Source organism: Lepisma saccharinum, chromosome 2 (genome assembly GCF_977018435.1).
Source record: "Lepisma saccharinum chromosome 2, izLepSacc3.1, whole genome shotgun sequence".
Classification (NCBI taxonomy): Eukaryota; Metazoa; Arthropoda; class Insecta; order Zygentoma; family Lepismatidae; genus Lepisma; species Lepisma saccharinum.
In genome coordinates this window covers 15,524,718-15,547,934 of record NC_139230.1, presented here as the reverse complement: position 1 = coordinate 15,547,934, position 23,217 = coordinate 15,524,718, and the positions used below count along the sequence as shown (strand labels likewise).

Here is a 23,217-nt window from a genome sequence, read left to right as displayed (position 1 = left end):
CGTAAGACTTGGGCGCCTCCCCACCTCATCCCCCCCCCAATGTCTTCCAAGTATAGTTCATATAATATTAATCTGACACGTCTGCAATTCAATACTAGATTTTGGTAAAGTTATGTCAACATTTTTTTTCCTGATTAATATGGACTGAAGTGAAATCGTAAACATTGGTTGTTGACACAATAACACGTAATTGATACTTACAGAAACATCGAAGGCTACTTATAGAGCAGATCAATCCGACGACTCTTCTTTGAAAATAGTTATATAATGCTGTGGTCCCAGGTTCGAATCCTTGCTTGGGCATGGACGTTTGTGAAGTCTATTCATCAATTTCATCATATCATCACTCATCCCCATCTTCGCAAATTAGCCAAAAGTGGCACAAGCGAAGCAAAATCAATCAAATCAAATCAAAAATGTTCTATGATGCTGTCATAAAGTGAAGTTTTTGATTTGAATTTGAATTTTTGGGTGCGTCATGGTCATGGTCCATGTTATCCACACCTGAATTGCACACTTTTTTTTCACCCGAATATAGAGTACATGGCCAACAAAAGAGTTTCGACAACTGCGCACATCCACATAACCACGGATAGTCGTTATACCACGAAACATTGAAATGTCGGTCATATCCAGCAGACGACTTGGTTTGTCAATCGTTCAAAATAGGCTTTGGTCTCCCTTTCGCCACAATTTCGCTTTTTTCTGCAAAAGAACGAACCAAAAGATTGCTTCAAAATATCTTCCAGTCATGGCCGTAGGCAGGAAAACATTTCGGGGGAGGGGGGTTCACTCATAATTGTTCCCATGCGCATCGCAAGAAATTTGAATAATAGAAATAATAATAATTATTAATTAATAATAATTAAAATTTCATTATAAATAACTAATTGATACAAACGTATTATTATTATTATTACCGTCCTTATATCCTTGAGGATACTTTTCTACTCGATCCATCAGAAGTGTGAATATGGAGCACAAATGTTTTTATTATTATTTTTACGTTTCATGCAGTGTGTACTGAGATGCACAGTTATTATATTTTGTTATTAAGTTTTAGGTTTCTCAAGAAAAAGGTTTAAAAGTAAGAGAAATTTTAGTCATAAAGTTTATGTTGCTTGACCACTCACATAAAACTTAATTTTTGTTTTTTTTTAAAACTGTGGAACCAGTTATTCTTTGGATTAAATGGTAAAACATAACATGGTGCCTGTATTGTAACCTCAATTTTTCGATCTAAAGTCATTTTTCTTTGGTTATTCTGTTCGAATACTAACTGGATATTATTTTCGTTATTAACAATAAAACTAACAAACGTTCTGCTATTTTGTAAATTGCAATAAACGATGTCAATTCGGGGCGAGGGGGTTCTATGGACCAGTTCGATCCCACTTTCCGACGCTCATATTGTTCCTATATTTAGCAAACAACATTATATACAACCACTACACACTATACAAGTTTGTCCTTTATACGACCGCATATAGGTTAAATGTATGTACTATATCGATCGCTGGGTGAAGAGTAGTGAATGTAATGCGCTACGAAGCTGGATATCCTAGGTTTGAACTTTTATGAAGGGGTTTTTAAACCCTTATCGAACAGGGAATTTAAAAGTTGGAACGGGAATTTTGGGACAATCACAAGGGAACTTTCAGTCTGATATAGGAACAGCACTGGAAAGAGGACAACAGAAGTGAAAATGAAGGGGTCGCGGGTGGCTGCGATTCTGAGAATTAAACCAGTCTCGCTCAAATTGAAGAATTCAAAATGTTTGAAAATTCTAGCTCGATCATTTCAGAATTGTATTTTTGTGAAACTGCAAATAGTTTTTTGAAAATGTGTCAAACTTTGGTTTCTAAACTTCCATTAATCAAATATGCCAGAAGTTTCGAGGGGGGAGGGTTGAACCCTAAACCCCCCCCTCTAAATACGGCCATGCTTCCAGTGGCGGAGCGTGACCTTTCCAACAGTGTAAGCCTATCATGATGAATGTTATTTGCCGTTGAGCTTATTTTTGAGCTGACATGGTTAGTGATTTATTCACACACATCGACCCCCCCCCCATTTTTTCAGAGCGATTCCCTGGAATTGTTTACCAAATTAAAAATACTGGATAAATCCCTGGGATTGGTGTTTCCTTTGCTAGGCTGTGTAAAAGCAAATCTAGCACCTAAAATATAATAAACAGGCTTTTCGAACGATGTTCGATGAGTGTTTGAATCACGGATTACGTAATTAATAACATTTGGTTCACATTTGACATGAGATTTGTAAAATTGGTTCAATCTTCAGCTTTCATTAACATTTATTTATTTATTTTTACACTTTTTAGCTCAATTATTACCAGCTGAGTTCATACATAAACGGAAAACAGAGATCTTAATATTTCTGATGTTTATGCTCTCCTACAAGCTAAAAACAGAAACAAGAATTTAGCACATCAATGTGTATCTATTTTTCCCGTATCCCGCTCATTTTTAGATTTCTCCTTTTTCCCCTTCCTGTTAGATTTTTGCTTCAGAATTCCCTGTTCCTGAAAAAAAACCTCCTTGAAGCACCACCGGCTCAAATTTCCTTTGCAGTCAACCATTCATACCCGACAACGCTGGAGCCCCTCCTCTTGCAGGACCTGTGTCTCGCTGGCGCGTATTCAGTGAAGCAAACCCAAGCATAATGGTGCTAAATCTCGCAAAAGTTTAAAAAGTCGTTTGTAAGTTGGGGATATAAATAAAACAAGAGGGCCACTTTTCGTTGTGATTGAATTTTCTCAAACTTTTCACGTATAACGTCAAACCATTCCAATGTATATTTATGTTTTTGTTATAAATTAATATTAATACGAAAATCACATAACAATTTAGTAGTATGTAGCATAATTTTGGAGTTTAAACGACACCATGGATGTCCAGAAGGGGCAAGGCAAGGAGACATTTCCTGAAAAATGAATGTCAACCATTTTCACACATACAATTTCATTTGAGTCACATCAAATTGTTAATTATTGTAAGGGCGTTATTGCAGAAAAATGTTAACTTCAAATTGAATTAATATAGTTTGAGAAGGGAAATATACCTAGTTTACCCCAACCCCTGAAAAAAAAAATACTTTGCTTAATCCTCCCTGGTGGAAAGAAATACTGCGGACGTCCATGAACAACACTTTTTCTAAACATGAGGTTTGCAACGCTGCTGTAAGCCTGTGGCAGTAGGTTTACAAACTTAGGGTTTGGCCCGCTCTTCTACCTATATTCCTTGCTCTTCTCCATCCAGATACGGTAGGCACTGCTCTTTCGCGGTCAGAAATTTGTAAGGTAACATTCAGACGGCTTACAACTTTCCGCAAGCAGAAGGCGGGAGTTCCCATGTGCCGCCTGGTGCTGAAGTGTTGCAATCTAACAAACAGGATCTTGAAGACTGCTATCGGGCCTAGTTGAACTTTGGAGTTTTTACGAATTTTGCCATATAATTACATACATTTTACTAGAACTAATAAACTGTAAGCCCGACTTACACTTCTTACATGGACGCTCCGCGCCTGATATCTTCAATCGCACAATGACACACACACTGTTCAGATAGGATGAACCCGCCACCTCGGAACTCGGAGCAAGCTCCATTCAGCCAATGCCCGAAAACAACATAAAGTCGAAAGACACCACTCACAGAACTCGCACTGCAGTCCCTCCCGCAAACCGTTGTTTACTTTTGTAACATGTGAAGCACTCTCCTTGCCCCCTCCCCTCTCAGCATCGGCGCTTCCCCAATATTTCCTTCGGAACCTGCAAGAATCCAGTTATACTACTGTTGCCATCTTAGTTCTTTTGAAACCAGATTTGCCCAAATGGCGAAACTTTTCTTTTCAAATAAGACGTATGTAGAGTAGATGTAGTCTTAATCTGTTTCCTAACTACTCCCACTCCCATGTTTTGCTAAAACCACTGAAATCTCATTTCTGACACCACTACTATTTCGTATATCTTACGTTCCTTGCTACCTTTAAGGCTTTCTCTTTATAGGATAATCGTGGCGATGAGGATGCATGGTGAATTATTGAAATAAAATTATTTCTTTGTGAATGTAATTATTAATTTTTATAATTATGAAAGTAAAATAATAACAACAAAATTTGAAATAACCATTTCTTGTTGAGGATTCGAACCTGCGACACCTGACACTTCAGAGCGTGCTAAGATAACAATCGGGAAATTATGCTTGTAAGTAAAGTTTTCACCCAAAAACAGTTCTACCACCTCAAAAACATTCCTTCAATCCGAAATGATCGCATTCCTGCGACAACGTATGTCAATCTCAATCGGCCCTTTCAACAATTATCACAAATTCCTGTAACCGAAATAATAATATATGTGTGAAATATAGAATTTTAGGTTGACATTTTTAGAAGGACAGCAGACCCCTTGACCATACCCATCCCTCTCCTCTCCTTCTCGCCCATGATGTTGAAGAAGGACAAAGAGGACTTTTGTAATCGCTGATATTTAGAGTAAATACAAAATATCACTTGGTAGTTTGCTTTTCCCCCAGTGTGATTTGATTTTTTTAAATTTTGATTTGGCGATTTAAGTCCACTCATGCACAGTAATGTTAATCGGGACAGTTTAAAGTGGGATCCGAACCACTTGTGCCCTTGATCACTGTATAACGGTCAAATATTGAGTAACCGGTAATTAATCTAATTGCCCGTTATTAAGAATTAATTACGATTGGTAATATTAAAATCCGTCGCGAATACAGGTGTCTAGCGAACTGCCTTAGCCAACACTAACTTGCTCAACCACCGTTTTTCGCCCGAATTCGGATTTACATGCACTCTTATGGGGAATAGCAGGAAAAGAGCAACTTCTAAACCAATGGACCGAATTGGATGAGATTTTAACCAGCGGAAGACCACATCATGAAAGTACTGATTCCAAGATTTGAGCCTAATCAGAACAGAAATACGGGAGTTATGAATTATTAAAGATTCATCGCTGGATTCAATGGGAGCCGGTGTCCTGGTGAGTTAGCCTTACTGAACGTGTCGAATACAATAGCAGAGGATTTAACCTAATCTCTGCACGAGGGGCCGCTACCAGAGGTTAAGGACCGGAGTGAGCGTTGACCAGGATAGGAGGACAACGGTCAAAGCACCAGAAACAATAAATGAATACCTAAACACTGAGGCTAGAGCGTCACTTCGTTCAAATCAGGAATAAAAGGGATGATTCGGAATAGCGAGAAAACAGTTTGCCTACAATCGCCACCGGAGTGTGAGCTACGTGCGACCTAGCTCGGAGTCGCGATCAGACCCGTTGTCTGGATTTGTTTTTTCCTCGAGTGAGTGTTTCAGAGCCATGGAGTAGAGCAGAGTAGACCCAGGGGGTCGTTACCCCCTCACCGTCAACGCATTCGTGCACCTACATGTGGTATGTGAGAATAACGCCAGACACGTCCACCTGTGTAATCGTCCGAAACAACGTCCTAAGTAGCAGAAGTTAATAACATTTAATATCCATGTGTGTCCATGGGAAACCGCGAGAAGTGAACGAGTGAAGCCAGGATCCGATGATGCCAGACGGAACTGCCGGGAGATCCATTTTCGCCAACCAGGATAACCGCAAAGTGCAATAATGGAGTGCAGACGTCTTCCAAAACTGTAGGACCACTTTCACCCTACCCAGGTCAGAGGGAATGCCGCGAAGGTAAGATCCAACCATGTGCGTGTGTGAGAGAGATGACGCCAATCTACCGCGAATCTGCGTAAATCAAATCATTGCATAACTTAAATCAGTGCTGGGGCATAACTAGGCATCGGTATTCCGGCGGACAATCAATGTTGTAGATCAGAGTTTATGTTAACAGCAAACAATAGTTCATTGAAATATATTTATACCTTCAGAAAAGATAAAAGGGGTTCGCACAAGGAACAATTATTCACTTTATACTTAAAATCCTAAACGGTAAATTGTAAACGTCAATGTAGCCAAGAAATAGCATGAGTACAGTCAAAGTATTAATTAATCTAACCTTTGTAATTGTCATATTGTCGCAATATGCCATGGAATGAGTGTATGAATGTGAGATCGAGTGAAAGAGGGCAAGATGTACTGTGTATTTATCTGTGCTTTAATATATGTGTATATTCAGACCCACCGTAGTATTATGTAACGTCATTTCAGGTACTTAAATCAAATCCTCCTAGGTTTATTCTCGATAACTCCGACTGTAGGTACTTATCCTGACCGTATTATAATGGACATTTCCACTCAATTTTTTTACAACAATTTTAAAACCTACACCCTGGAAAAATGACCCCTGCAAGTTCTCGCGTTTCTCTGCGTCCAGTTTAAGGCAGAAACGAGACTTCCAAAGTTGCGAGGCTAGCGTTGCGCTGAAAACACGCCGCCGCCATGTTACTACGTCACTCCTTAGGGAGAGTTTGTTTGTCGTCTGCTTCGAGCGTCCAGTTCCGGATGGGTAGCCCACGGTGAGCGAACACGTGCAGCAGTTTTTCAAATCTGTACCGATTTAAATAATGGAAGAAGGAGCGATAGGAGAAAGAAAAGCTATGCTTTGTAATTATCATTCTTCTATGAAATATCCGTGCTGTTCACGTGCAAGATAAATGAAAGGGTTCAGCTGTGTGTGTGTTCTCAGGCCATGCGAAAAATATTGCTTATAAAATTGGTTGCTGACCACTCAAAAATATTTTTCAAACTCATATTTATCGATATTTACCGTAACCTATGTAGTGCAAAATAGGAATTTTCACATTCTTCACTTTATTTATAAAGCCTATTTAACTTTCTTTTCCATAAAGCAATTTCAGTTTGTGTTCCATTTCTGTTGCGCAAATTATGATCAAATATTTTTGTGCAGATAAGAGAAAATATACTGAGAAGATTACATTAGTTGCACAGTACATATCTATACTTAGTTTATGTATAATTATTACAAGGAAATAATGTGTATAACCATGGGCGTATTTAAGGGGGATTCAACGGGTCCAACCCCCCTCTTTTTTGGTTCACTAAAATTACCAGTTTCCTTGTTCATAAAAAAATTCCTTCGGACTTATTTCATTCTCTTAAATTAGAGACGTATAGGACGGGATACGGATGGGAAGGAAATTTCGTAATTCCACACACCAGATGGGACTGCAGACCAATATCTGCAATTTCCTGATAGTTTCGAAATTTCTGCGATAACACAGCATTGAGACTGTCAGTTATTTTTTCCCCCTCGAATCATATTAAAGAAATTTGGTTCTTAAAAACGTAGTGACACAAGATGAACAGAAAAGTATCAATACTTCGTGACTACAAACACACAACTTTGTCTGGTCCAACATCCCCTCCCCCCATGCTCCCCAACAAGTTCATCCATCCCTCCTCCCCGTGAACTATATATACGCCCATGTGTATAACAACATCCCATACTGAAATGGTACGATATAATTATTTTGAATTTTGTACTGCGAAAAAAGCCGCCTCATCTCGTTACCCCGAACGCATTAATTGGTTGGTTCACAACTTCACCACTAAGGATCCTATCGAGACGAGACATGGCAGCCTTGGTCTCGTTCTCGTTGAGAGTTGTAAATGTCTGTCTCGTCTCAATTTATAAACATCCTTCTCGGTTTGGGAGGGCAATTCTCGTTCTCGTCTCAAGTCTAGAAAAATATAGAATTAACAACGTATGCAAAGGCTTATCATTATAAATACAAAAAACCTTTCTTAATATTTTTTTTTATTATTTTTTTGACTCCTCGTTTCGACGGTACAGCCCTCGAAAACTAAATATTATCCTGCTTATATATGCAAACCAAACTGCAGATTCAGAATTACCAGAAATGAACTGGCGTTGTAATTATTATACACCATGATTTATCTGAGGAAGTCTCATGTTCCAGGTTTGACTCTCGACCTGGGCATGACTGTTTCCTTGTGAGTGACATTTCATTGAACTGGAAATTGTTACATGGGAGGATGTTTGCTCGAGACTTTGGGAACATCTAGGGGATGCTTCTATTGTTAATGTTAGTGTTGCTCACGAGACGAGACATGTTCCGTCTCGTCTCATAAAAGGAGAAGGGACAAGTGAATGTTTTCGAAATGAGATGGGACAGAAGAAAAAGTTCGTCTGTTATCATGGCAGGTTGGGTGATACTTAGATTGTGCAGTTGGTGGTAGTGTGTGTGTGTGGGGGGGGGGGGAGGTGTACTCCTGCACCCCGACTTCGAATACTGCTTGCAGTTATTCATATTCATTGTAGCGATTAGCCAAAAGTGGGAAGAAATGTGATGTTAGAGATGATACATAATAAATTAACTATGCGTTTTCATCGTTGCGGTTAAACAAAGTGAACGGAAAAGCGACGTAAAAGTAGGCTAAATACAAAAATTTGCAATATATATATTAACTGAAGAAAACTGTCATTTACTGCAGGAAATTTAAAAACTCACCGTACCTTTTTATACCGTATCACCTCTTATATTGCAGAAATTGGCGTGTAAACCAGTGTGTTCTAAAAGTATTATCATAGGGTATTATCTTAAAATTTGTGAAGAAAATATTATGACGAAAATAATTGTAATTCCAGAAAAGGCATTCCGATAACATTAAGTTCTTGCCAGTCAGAACTAACCTATGTATTAGCAATGAGCAAGGCTGTTCACGTGTTCAGCCATTGACTGTTACAAGGTTTGCTTGTAAATACTATTATACTGCTAGGACATAATTCATCTCCAAGAAATGGAGCACAGATTTTTGCACTGGAAGTTGTAAGATACTTGTTTTACACAGTAACAAGTGAATTTTCTGTCGCTTCCGCAGCTCATGCTAAGTTGACGGGACGAGCAGAAGCCCCGCCTGCACGCATTTCTAAGTGATGACGTCAGAGGACCTCCTGTCTGTGGAGAGGGCGTTTTCAAATCCGTGACGTAGTAGGTGAATTTCAGCGGTGTTTGAAGGTGTGTTTCTCGAGAACCGAAACAAATAACGCCGAGATATTTTGCACATCTCATGTTTGTGTCATTATCTGTAAAATGAATGGATTTAAAACGTTTTTCATGTCAAAGTGGAAATGTCCATTCATGTAATGTTTAATCTGCGTGACAGGTGTCGCGGGACAGATTCTGCGTTGTTGCGTTGCTTAGTCCAGTTGAGTTGATCCTTTTCAGAACGTGACAACTGCGCCATCGTTCCCCAGTGTGACTGGACACCTTCAGAGTAAGATAGACCCGATTAGGCGACTTAGCTCTTTTCTGTTAATTTGGCAACACTGATCTGTATCCGGTAAGTATCACCAGCAACTGCGGCGGCTAAACAGTCATGCCAATAACCCGCCTCCTCCTCCCGCCGTAACAGTCTTTGCCGTGACGGACAGTCTTCCTTGGGTGAGCTCAGGGCCCTTTCCTCATGTTGCCTGAGGAGGGTACCGGATCAGTTCTCCTCTTCGCTTTTGCCGGTGTCAGAAAAAATGTCAGTCTGCAATGTTTACTTTACAACAATATTACCAGTTTATGTACATACATAATAATATTTTAAGACAGGTTCTTTAATTCTTTATATTTTGGTCTTACCTGTGGTAACAGTGGCTACATGCATGCCATGCCTCTGATCTAATGTATTATTTTGCTTCTCTTCTAAAGTTTACTCTGAATTGTGCCACATGAACTTAACTTTAAATACACATTTGAAATATTCTAGACCATCAACTTTGGTGGCTGAGACCGCTAAACCATCAACTTTGGAGGGGCTATTACCAGAGACAGCAAAACATGACTTATTACTATATACTAAGTATATAATTATGAGTATTGTTAACATTTTTACTAAAACGCGTTTCAAAAAGATGATGTGCATGAACTAGGGGAGTGGATGGGAGTTCGGGCTACAAATGGCTCTCACATGACATTCAGAACGAGATCGTTGATATATTAGGGAGATCTGTTTTTCACTCCGTGCTAGCAGATGTTAAAAGTTGGGAATATTTTTCTATTATGGTTGACAAAACTTGTGACATCCATCCATGAACAACTGACATTCTGCATTCGAACTGTGAATGAAAATTTTGATATTTTTGAGGAATTCATTGGCTTTTACGAGATTCAGAACACCGAGGCCAAAACTTAAAAAAGGGAGGGAGTGAGTTATTCATTAATTTATTTCAGTGATCAGAGCCCACCCAATAATTTTGACAAGGCAGTGTACCTGCCTGGAGATGAGTGAGGTGTGCTAGTACCTGGTTCTGGATACCTCATTCTACCTGGAGTAGGTTGTACATTGAAGCATGCCACAGAATGATTATACACAGAAAGTATCTCTATGATTATTCTTCTTGTAGCCATGAAGACCAAACCTGGACCGTATCAAGTTACATGGAAACAGTTGAGCATTCTGTCATGTGATTGGTGAATGAGTGCACTGTTGCCAGATCAAATATTGGGGGAATTGCTTTATTCTGTTGCCTGTTAAACTCTGTGTATTTTTCTGACCAAGTCTAGGTTGCCAGGTTGTAGCCTGACCAAGATATCGCCACACAAAGGACAAACTTACAAAGAATTGTAGGATTCTTGTTCTTCCTAGTTTCGATTCTCTGGCAATGAATAGAGGTGAAAAATTGACAACAGGGCTCGACCACTATTCATTGGTTACTTGTGCACTTTTCAAAAACCTTTCTGCTAACAGTTTTCCTCTAGTTTACATTCACTTTTACTTACCATCTCTATTTAATGTTTAATGAGGGAGTTACAAATGGTCATTGCAAGGATTCATCCAAAGAAATGTTTACATGCAACTTGCTAGTTGAAATTAGGTACATCATAAAAATTTTCTTATACATGCTGCATGTAATTGATTGCACACAATCACATGAAACATTTTCCCCTTTGTGTCATATTTTTATGTGAATTCATAATACGTAAACAAAATTGTAACTGAAAAACCAGACTAAAGTCACCTGCTCTCATAAAATTAAATGGGAAGGGAGTTGTGTGATATATCAAATCAAGTTAGAATTTCATGAGAAATGCAACATTAAAGGCAACCTATCTTTAATCAGAAAAAAGTTATGACTGCATGATGAAAACAGTGCCAGATTGCTCCTTACATGTCAGAAACGCAGAGAGATCATACTGTTGTCTGGGAAGGGATGTTCATGTACCATTGAAAAATATTTTAATCAAGGACACCCTCCCGCAAAATGGAGGTTGACGGAAGGGCACTGTAGTCAATTTTGTTTGCGCAGTAATTTTGAAGTGGATACACACTGATTAATTGGAATATTTCAGTGTCCAAAATGGAACATGGCAATGAAAATCAGCACTTACCAAATTAATTTAATGATATTGGCCAGAGGAAACAAATATTCCATTAGATCCAGTCATTGTCAACTATTTAAATCAAATTTTATATTTGTCAACAAGCCTAGACATAATCAAACTAGTGCTCTCTATGATAATGCAATAACACCTTCAGAACACAGTGGTTTATTTTAAGGTCACCAGCCTTCCCCATAATTCACTGTAAGCAAATAAATACACTGTTAAAAAAAGACTGGACTTTTGTCATGTCATAAAACATGAACCATTGTTCGTAGCAAGTTCCAGCAGGTGGCGCTCTCTAGCGGTAACTTTAAGAAACACACTGTTATCTGCTGCATCATGCTACGGTCACCAGTATCCTGGTGTAAGCAAGTTCGTGCAGTAACCTCTCAACACATTCACTTCACAGTGAAGATGAAAGACCTAGTGGTGCAACGTGTTTGTGTGAAGTTAGCTTTAAACTGGGAAAATCTCTTAGTGAAACATGATAAATGCTTGAGCAAGCCTTTTGGAATGTTGGCATGAGCCAATCGCAGTGTCGTGAGTGGTTTCGTCATTTCAGAGAGGGCAGAATATCGATCAAGGAAGATTCAAGATCAGGACGACCTTGGACATCAACAAATGAACACAATGATGATGTTTGATCCATTATTCACACAAATCGTCTGTTGCTGAGGAAGTCAGTATCAGCATTGTGTCATGTCACACAATTTTGACTGAAAAACTTCACATGCTTCATTTTCCTGCTAAACTCATGCATGCTGCAGTTCTTGACTGATGACCAGAAAGAAAAGCACCATAACAATAGATGAAACTTGGATTTATGGCTATTAAGAATAGATGAAACTTGGATTTATGGCTATTAACAATAGATGAAACTTGGATTTATGGCTATTAACAATAGATTAAACTTGGATTTATGGCTATGATGTGGAGACCAAGAAGCAAATTTTGAAGCGGGATGGGAAAAATTTGCCTTCACCAAAGAAAGCATGCACGAGTTGATCAAACCTGAAGGTGGTGTTGATTATTTTCTTAAAGACTAGGTGGTGTGTATTATGAATTGTTTCTCCTGGTCAGACTGTGAACAGTGTCCGAACAGTGGCAAAAATGATGGAAGCACTGCATTGCAATCATAAGGGAGTACTTCGAAGGAGACAAGCATGTGTAATGTAATAAAGTTTGTATTGCAAAAGTCATCCCTTTTTCTTTTTTGAACAGCCCACATATGTTTATTTTACGAAACACAGATCTGCTTTGCAGAAAAAGAGGTTATTTATTTGTTCAACTCCTCTGGTAACCAAAATGTCATCTTTCTTCTGAGAGAATGCAAAAGATGCTGCAACAATAATATCTAGTCATTATTTTTTCTATTGTTCAATGTGCTGTCCGTTGTTCTATTAAAAACATATTGGATTCCAATTTTATCTCTAATTTCTGATGAATATTCAGTGTTTATCCTGAGTTTACTAACCATGTTCTCGATATTTCACCTATATCTCATCTGCATATCCTCTAACTTTATTTTGCAGAAAGCACATTTTATCATAATCTAATATTCTTGCATGTCATTATCAATCAACAAGAATAGTTAACATGTTGACTGCTCCAATAGAAGAAAAAACCTCTCCCTAGGGTCATGATGTCTTATTACAAGAATATAATAAAAAAGTTGAAAGCAATATGTTTCTTGATGATTAGGTGAAAAATTGTTATTTCTAATGATTTTATGTCATATGCAACTATGACTCTGCTGTGTACTATTGTACTGATATCATTTGAGGAGCTCCCCAGCAATAATTGAAGGCCAATCACCCAATTGCAAAAACTTGAAGAAATGTTTTTTGTTTACTTGTCAGATTTAAGTGAAATTTAAAGACAAAAATAAACATAAAAGAAATAAATATACGCAACACTTTTTAAATTGATTGTATGAATTGTAACAATAACACCATCATTAAATAAGATTTTCATGAACCATTTGCGAAAATTTGTGAACAGGGCCACTCTTGATCTAACATACCATCATGGTAATGTGAGTTACCAGTCCACCACGAGGCTTCCAAGGTAGAGACGTGTGAGTTAAATATGTTTTATTAAGCCCCATGTGTAAAACTAGCACAACTTAAATAAAACTCACGTGGCAGCTAACGTGGTAAGAAAAGTCGTAAGGGGTATTCCATTGTCAAGGGTGCGATACCCAGATTATTTTGACATTAAAATAACTATTCTACTAATAGTTAACAAACCTTTTTCTTACAGCTTCTGTGGAACTAAACACTGTTGATTAAGAATAATTACCCTTAGAATACTTGCCCAGATTTATAGTTGTGTGTGTCTGGGTGGGACAAGAAAAACACTAACTCTTTACTTAATAAGATATTTACTTTAATTTCTGTTCATCTACAAAAGATAAAAAAAAAATATTGAAGATAAAGAGAGCAAGTAATTGACCTTTGAATATTCTAATGCATTTTAAGAGAAAATGTTAACAGTTAAAGGAGAATTTAATTGTTCTCTGTCCTCACGGGTGGGACACAATACAACACAAATGTAAATCAAAAGTTAAAACAAACAAACAATATGTAAAAGACTTTTTACTATTAACTAAATTATGTAAAATACTTGGATTTCTATCCAAATGGCAACAATCTGCTCAAAGGAAACATAAGGTATTTCTCTTTCAATTGTCTTTCTAAAAAATCCCAAACTCCTTAATATTCCTGAGGAAAAACACACTTTAATTTCATCTTTTTCACAAAAGCTCTCGTCAATACTAGCATATTTATAGAGTTGTTTAGGCTGCCTCTTCTTTCTTGAAGTTTAAAATTCTCAAAGTAATGCACTCCCAGGTGTGATTTTATTTGATAACAGTTCCTGTACTTGTTTCTTCCATTGATGATTCCTTTCCCACATCTGAAGGAACAGATTACACATTACAAATTCTTCTCTTCATGAGCTGTGACTGACAAGTTTGTCCAACTATCGATTTTCCTCCATCACGTTTTTGTGCAAAATGTAGGGAATGCAGTCCATCAATTGTTGGAACATGTTTCCATCTCGTATTCAGCATTTTCTTGTACTTGTTCATTTCTAATCCATTTACGTGGTGATTTTTATGCCAGACACTGAGGAGTGTACAGATTCAACAAAATCCTTAGCATTCTCTACTTGAAATTGGTGCTGCTTGACTCTATTCCAGAAAATCTCCTTTTCACAATTGCTCCAATGCCGTCAACAACCCCTTTGCAAAAAGTACCATTGCCCATCAACGTCATGATCTTCTTTCATGTAGCACTTTGACAATGTTAAGTAATGCACAGCTTCCATGTTCTGAGACTTTGAATCAGCCTCCCTCACCCTCAGAAGTGTTCGTGCGTTAAGAAAATTATTTATTGGGTTTTTATTTTTATGGTTAATAAGTAGAATCTATTTGAGATCTGCTCTCATGAGAGTCAACCTCTGGAGGGTGAACACCTTTGATTCAAAGTGCAAGTGAAGCTATGTTTATTATTGCTCATCTAACGAGCGTATTTTCAAGGTGACTGACTGTTAATTTAGATCAAAATGCAAGTCTCCATTCTTCACCAAATGGCCTGCATCTATATTGTGAAGTTCGGATGCATAAAATGTTCGACATACATGTATGTATGCTCTTCAATGTTTTTCATAGCTATATCTGGATCTTATATAAAGAGGTGATGACCAAGAAATTCTCATATTTTTTTTCTCAAATTATGAGAAGAAATAGCTACACCTTATGTGGCAAAAAAAAAAAAAAATCCCTAAGCAGTGATGCCTCAAGGGCTTGCCAGACAGAAGGCTGTAAATCCAGAAACCTTTGTATAAACTGTAAGACATATGACTGTGGACCTTGTTCTGGACAGGCATACTGTACTTGTGTTCGCTGCTTGGATGCCTCTGGTGCTTTTGATTAATTAAAATCCAATTATTTCAATCTGATTTAAGTGAACATGAATAACACAGTTTTTCTGACTTGAATATTTGTGTATCCATCTATTATACACTGCAGAGGCAGAATTTGTAAAAAAAAATATCTTATAATGATGTGAAAATAAGACAAAGAGAGAAACCGAAGTTATTTTACATTCCGAATAACAACAGTGGAAAATAACATATTGTGATGTGCATATTACTCACAGCTAAATAATGGAGAACGTTAAAAAGATCAATTACGATCAATTACTTACGTGTGTGAGTACGATTTGTCGATCAAAACAAAGTTTCAGAGGTCAAGACTGCCTCCTTCTTCAGGTTAATGCGTATTCTTAGACACCAAACATGCTGTCATGTTAAGAAAGTGTTAGTTGAGGATACAGGTTGAAGGTTATGGTAAAAAAAAAACTCTTATTGAAGAACCTGCATTGTAGCTATAAAAACAATCATTCTATCCAAACACAAATCTAAAACCGCACATATCACAATCTAAAACCTCATAAAAGAAATGTCCAAAGCAGCTGTTTGAAGTTGCCCGGCCTGTGCTTGGGAGAAGCGAATGTGCAGCATATGCTCAACACTAAGAACGAAGCAAACTTCTCCTCCTTAGTTTTCCCCTCTTGACACCCATGCGTCACCAGTCCAAGGTGTTTCAGAGCTGCTTTGGACGTTTCTTTTATGAGGTTTTAGATTGTGATATGCACGGTTTTAAATTTGTGTTTGGATAGAATGACGGTTTTTATAGTTACAATGTGGGTTCTCCAATAAGAGTTTTTTACCATAACTTTCAACCTGTATCTTCAACTAACACTTTCTTAACATCACAGCATGTTTGGTGCCTAAGAATATGCATTAACCTGAAGAAGGAGGCAGTCTTGACCTCTGAAACTTTGTTTTGATCGACAAATCGTAATCACACATGTAAGTAATTGATCGTAGATCTTTTTAACGTTCTCCATTAACAGTGGAAAATATTGCAAGGAAAAACTCTGCCCATCAAAGTCATGAGTTAATCGTAATTGGAAATCACCATCCTCCCTAATGTTAACATCCATAATATTTACATATAATATTAAAATATTAATTAGTTTTGTAAAAGCATCCCACGTTAAATTGCATACATTCAAGCATCACTATCGTATTTTAACCATGTAATATGCAAACTTTCCAACATGGTTTTCTTGTACTATTCATGAAAGTGGGAAAAATAAAGGTAAAGTTCCCCATGCATATAGCAACATATCATGAAAGCACACATTTTTAGAGGATGTGGGGGTAGTGTCCCACACATTATCGATCTTGAACATTTTGGATCAAGTGATCAGCATCACACTCTGATCACCTTCACCCACTGAGGGTTACCCCAGATATCCACTGATTTGAGGCTGGGTGAACCCCAGATCTGCTTATGCAGGGACAAGGCCAGAAAAATTTTGATCTTACATCAGCTACCTCGAGAATCAAACCTGGGTCTCCCATGTGGCAGTTGGATGCCTAACTGACTACACCACAGTGGCTCCAGTGCTGTTGTCTAGATAGTATCAATTGTTTAATAGACTTGCATAGGCATGAAACTAGTTGAATATCTAAGCAACTTCAGAAGCAAATCACACAGAGATTCGTCTGAATGCTCTAGAAGGAATTCTAAGCGCACATAATTTTTCAGATTTTGGAATATCATAGCAGTTTCTCGAAAGGAGAAGAGAATTCAGCCAAATACCCATTTGAACTTTAAGCCTCTTGGGTTTCCATGTAGCCAAAAGGTTATCCCTGTTCCTTTTGGGTTGTGTTTTCTCAGGTTCAATTACCGATGGGAACCCCTAAAATGTTGGTCTTGACCCAGCGTTGTGAGGACAATTGGAGAGCTACTTGAAAAGAAGTAGTAACAGGCTCCCGTGTCGAAAACAGCAGTGATGGGGCTCAATGTGGCGGACATGCATCAGCCAATGGAACATTGCTTTGCAGCTCCTGACACTCACAGAGCTATTTCACCATGGAGTTGAGTGTAGTTGAAGTTTTTAATGTAAGATGCAAATTATTAATTAACTTCTGAAAAAAAATTGAAATAAGGGTTCAATTCTTCATCTTCCACTTTCTCTGGCTGTCCAGAATGCTCTTCATCTTCCAGACTAAAATTCCCAGGGAAGATGAAATCATCACTTGCCTCAGCAGCATCTTTCTTCAGTTGATATGCAAAAAGCATGCAGTGCCTGATGTGCTGCTTCTTTATGTTACATCATCTGTATTTAACCCTTTTAGGTTGGTATTGCAGTGCCCAAACATGGCGGGGAAATTTCCAATTTGAACAATCACAATAGAAAAGTATAATATGTGAAATAGGGGTCAATAATTGATTTGTCCACCTAAATGCACAGCCATGAAATCAGGTAGGTGGCAAACGTTCACACTTTTGCCACGTCAGAGCACAACCCCACGTGTTCAGAGGTTTAAGATCAAGAAAAAAATCATTGTAGAGCCATACAGTTTGTCTTTGTAATACATGTGATACAAACTGCTCGAAAGGTTAGGGATGACAACTGTATGCTCCTGAAAGATTGGTTTGATGCTTGAACTAGGCAACAGCCCAGTTGATGTTGCCACACAGTGCACAGGAACCAGCAACTTTTGTCCCCCTCTCGCTTTCCTTTTCCCATATGTGGCACCAGCACAATTCTGCCTGGCCATCTATATTCATTTAATACATTTAATATATTACAGGCCAAGATATATTGTCAATCCATGCTCCAACTTTTTGCAGCTGCTGCTAAAATATATGAAACTTTATAAACATCACACAAATGCACACTATACTCTGTCCCAGGAGTCTGTAGAGCAAGCAGAAAAATCAAATCCTCTATGTAAGTAGTCACACATGAGGGCACAGCCAATGAACACGTGTGCGAGAAAGGGATTGCATGGAGGGGGCAGGATGACCACAATTACCAGCTATTTGCAGCATCATGCACTACTTAACTCCATCCCCTTGCATTCTTTACAGTTATGCATGGCTTTGCTCCACAGACTCCTGGGATGCAGTATAATAAACACAACATAAAATATTTCCTTCTGACAGACACAAATTGTCATAAACTTTCTTCTTCTCCTGAGACGGCAACACTAACATGCTATGTTTGTTTACAGTAGAAAATCTTCCTGAGCCAAGACCCTACATCCCGTGTAAGAACCAAAGGGGTGTTGAAAACAGGTAAGGATGCCTATCACATGCTCTTTCTTACAACCTAATAGCATGCAGAAAATACATGAAGCTACTGGGGAATTGCTAAAAAAAATATATATATCCACTTTCACATTACAATGGCAAATGGCTAAAAAGAGGCTGATGAGAATTGAAGCTTAAATTTTCTATAATGTTCATCTAGAGTTCAACTTTTTACATGTAGAAGGAAAGGTATGATTCAACGCAAGCAATCCGCATGTCCCTCTTCTCCCAATTTTGATACTTAATGATAGACCCTCTAATGTATAATACAGACAATTGTTGCAAACAATTAACAATTTATTAATGTTGAACATACACAAATCAACATAACAAACACAAAAACACAATACAGGAACATAAAATCAAACACAAAAAACATAACATGAATATAACAAAGAAACAGAAAAAAACAATAAAACACTATTAAGAAAAAGAAAAAGAAACAAGGAAACAACTGAACATAAAACATTAACAAACCATAATACAATTAACTGAATCTACAAACACAAAATAATTAAACAAAATCATATCAACTAACTAATAAGAACCAAAAACAAGTAAGCACTTCTGGTTTACTACCACCAATTGGACTGCACAAACAGAATCACTGCAGCCACGATTAAACTCACAGCAAGAAAAGATGAAACAGAACCCTGAAAAAGTTACAGATAGATAAAAAGTGCAGAGCAAATTTAAAGAACACATGCATGAAACAAAACAGACAAATAAAAAATATGTACTAACTGAAAGAGGTGAAAAAATACAGTAAGCAGCTTGTCTCTACAGCTGATAACACAAGATGATAGAGACATGAAACTTGCACTGAGTAGGATTTTTTATTTGTAACTTTAATATTGAATATAGTTTGATCATAGAAAATACAAATTTTGAGGAAAATAACAAAAATTGGAAACGCACAAATTTCTGCATATTTTAAATGCAAAAAATCATGGTCCCTACAAGTATAGGTCACCCAAAACAATTGAGGAAAAACATGACTCGAATGAAAAAGAGTGCCAGAAAAATAATTGTGTCGGAGATAGAAACTTACCGCAAACAAAAGGAAATTTCTATATTTCGAGGCTAGTCCTCATTGTCACTGTAGAGTAGAACAGAGTAATAAGCGAAAGAGGAAACACTCACCAGAAACAGGAAAACTTTAATTTTTTGTGGCAGTAAGCCACATCGTCAGGAGTTGAGAACCAAGTGTCAATAACATAGCAATAGCATGACCTGCAGTGTTGCCAGGTCCAGAAAAAAAGGGTTGTGTGCCACAAAAAAATCCTTCACCAGGCTTGTCAAAAATGGCGAGTGGTGGAGGGTGTGGGGGGAAGGCAAAGAGTGGTGATGAAGGTGAGGATGGAGGACATTACTGGGCGGCCTTGTTCAGGCCAGGGCATGTGATTGCACTCATGGGGGATATGTAGGTTCTCTCCCATCTTATACGTACTACAGTGGGTGGATTGAGGCAAGGGGTGGATGATTACTACCTGGAAGCAGTCATTGAAGGGTATATTATGGTGGTTGGTGTGCACTGCAACAGCGAAGTTCAGGATTTGGGTAGAGGAGCAGTAGTTGTTGATGCAGAGGTTGAGGGCTGTGAATGTTTCCCCCAGGTAGAAGCTACCACAGATGTTGCAGATGAAGATACAAATCAGGTTTGAGGTGTAGCAGGTTCCTTTGAGACCTGGCAACACTGCAGGCCATGCTGTCGCTAAGTCACTGACACTCAGTTCTCCAATCCTGACGATGTGGCTTGCTGCCATGGAAATTTGAAGTTTTCCTGTATCTGGTGAGTGTTTCCTCTCTCACATGTTATTTTGCCCTTTTATCTTTTTTTTTCCACTTTTGAAATTAATCCTTTCATGTACAGCCACCTCAAAAAGTATTGCCAGAGAAAATTGTGGTATTGCTGCATCTAATCTGATAATGCCATGCAGTCCTGGCTAGTAAGAAAACATTTCTGAGGCCTCCCCCTAACCACACCTGCCAACTGCTCATCACTTGAACACAATGCAAACAACACCTTGAATGTTCAAGATCAACAGAATCCACAGGAGGAGGGGGAGGGATGTTTAAATTTGCTGATATACACTTGAGAAGCATGAACTCTCCTTCGGTAGCTGAAGGCATTACGTAGTGAACTTTTGATTTTGCAACCGAAGTTCCAAGGTTCGATTCACGGCTTGCACATGGATGTTTTTTGTGAATGTCCCTTCGTTAATTTCATTTAATATCCATCCTGATAGTCACATTAGCCATCTATCTCTTTGTGTTCTCGTGTGCATTTGCATACACACATAATCTCTTCGATGAGTTAGTTTCAATTTGAAAACAGCATTTGAAGTGTTGATCTTGTTACAAAATATATGTTACCACCATTACAACTAAGTGGATGCAGTGGCTCAGTCGGTAAAGCATCTGACTACCATGCTAAAGGTCCCAGGTTTGATCCCCAGCCAGTTCAAATCCGGGAACTTTTCTAACGTTGGAAGCGGCCCCGGCGCCCACCCAGCATCGAATAACATTGGTACCTGGGGGAAACCCTGGGGGGTAAAGGTGGTAAGGAGCGTGATGCTGATCACATCACCCCCACACACGACCGGATCAAGAAAGTGTGGGGCGTTACCCCCCACACCCCCAATATGCCTTCATGGCATGGTGCTATGCACAGGGGAGCACTTTACCTTTTTTTTTTTTTACCATTACAACTAATGTATGGAAATTAAAGCCAAATCAAGACATCTGAAAACAAATGGATACAACATAATGCGTTATGAAGCCAGAGATCCCAGGTAATATGAGAAAAATGCCAATTCTGGAGAGACAAGACATCTCACAGTCTGGCCCAGGGGAAATAGTAGCATTGTGTGTCAGTGCAATATCTAAAATAATAATTAGCAATATCTGTGAAACTGCAATTTGTAAAGTTAAATCTGGTATTCTCATTAGTACATTAAAGAGAGAGAAGCGTATCTGGCAAGTCGTAGATGGGGGTGAATATTTTGCAGGGAACAGTCATATTTAATATATTCTGAAATATTAGCTACATCTTAAATGTATATTTCAATAAATGTTCAACATGTTACCAGGGTTTTTTGTCTGTTTGGTTCTAAGTGGAAAATGTATGGCTTTATCCTGAAATTTGGGGGTGGTGTGGAATATTTAATCACAATGAAATCAGTCAAGCCTTCTGCCTACTAATCAGAGAGCAAGTGCACTGTTGCCAAACCGATTTTCGCTAAATGCTGCTTTCCCTAGAGTTTGGACACTATGTAAGTGTTTGACTCCACAAAATTGCAAATTGAAAGTTGACAATAGGGCTCGATCTCCATTTGCTTCTTTACCCACACATTTATGGAATCCTTCATAGTTAATGGGGATGAATGGGAAGGGAGTGAGGAAGATGACTTGTTTGTGAAAACTTTTTTCTTTCTTCTTGTCTGCCATGTTGGCAATAGAAAACATTAAGAAGGGCTTGCCAACCTCCATTATCTTCTATGAAATAAGAACTGCACTTTTCTTTTAATGAGAATTAATATAGATTCCTCTGTAAATTATTTTTAATCTGAGTTTTTTCACGAATACTACATCATTTGTTTATTAGTGAGAGGATGAAATTGCACAAACTAGAGTGATTCTTCTTTTCTATGGGTGATATTTTTTTTTACTCACTGAGAAAAATATTCTTGTCAAAACAAATGTTGGAAGGAGAGAGGCATTTGCCCTTCTAATGCCCCCTCTGGTATCACAAGTCTTGCAATTACTAAAAAAGTGCCAAGTATTTCAGCCACGATTTTCTTCCTGTAAACCAATTAGCATAAAGACAAACTTTAAACAGCATATGTATCCAGTCCCAATTATCCCAACTGCATAAAGTGGGATCTGAACCATTCTACATGTTTGAACTGTGAATTCAATGCAGGACACTTTGATTACAGTTTACAAAGATGATTGCTGCTTGATGTCCAACTATAAGTGATCCTCCATTACCTGAACACTAACTACCAAACAATTACCAGTTTATGGAGTAAATGGAGATCCCACAAAATCAGGTGGATAAATTGAACTTAGTAGGTGGCAATCAGAAGCAGTCATCCACCACCCCTACTCACAAAAGTGGGTCACATTAACCTCCTTTCCTCTGGCAACCTTGAAGGGAAGTGCAGCCAAAAAGAAATCATTTATATATAGATGCAACCTCAACAAAAAATAACTATAAAAAGACTTTCTGCAAAATGAAGCTAAGGCAAAAAAAAAAAACTATATATAGACTGCTGCAGATAATCATTACATACTAGGTAATGTAAAAGGTAAAGTTCTCCTGCATGCAGCACCATACCATAAAGTCACAATTAGGGGTTTGGGGTTGATCTCAACATATTCTCGATCTTGCCCAAATTGGAGGTGATGTTATCAGCACCATGCTCAGCCTGTCTTTACGCTCCAGGGTTGCCCTCAGGTACCCATTTATTTGATGCTGGGTGAGCATCAGAGCCACTTTATTCATGGATAAGGGCTATTTTTAGAGTCTATATATACAAGGCTCATTCAATATATAACCAGAAATATGTTTAAGAAAAATTTATTACAAGCACCAAAAGAACTACAGTACTATGTTTCAACATAGTACCCCCCTAGTTCAATGCAGCTATGCTAACACTTGATAAGGGCACTGTTTTCAAAGGGTAAAAAAATATTTTGGACGCATG

The 23,217-nt window shown here is 38.1% G+C and overlaps 1 protein-coding gene across 3 annotated transcripts in view; it reads right to left on the bottom strand.

The window, feature by feature from the left end:
* LOC145983927 (uncharacterized) overlaps positions 1-23,217 on the bottom strand; it is a 128,561-nt gene that overhangs the window by 27,888 nt on the left and 77,456 nt on the right. For 2 of the 3 annotated variants that reach the window (XM_083117089.1, XM_083117090.1), the window contains exon 12: positions 18,659-19,158. The exons of the other annotated variant lie outside the window; for it this stretch is intronic. In XM_083117089.1, coding sequence (XP_082973215.1) covers positions 19,081-19,158 — 78 coding nt within the window. In that variant the 3' untranslated portion in view covers positions 18,659-19,080. Of the gene's footprint in view, positions 1-18,658; positions 19,159-23,217 lie in introns of those variants that run through there. 3 annotated transcript variants of the gene reach the window in all.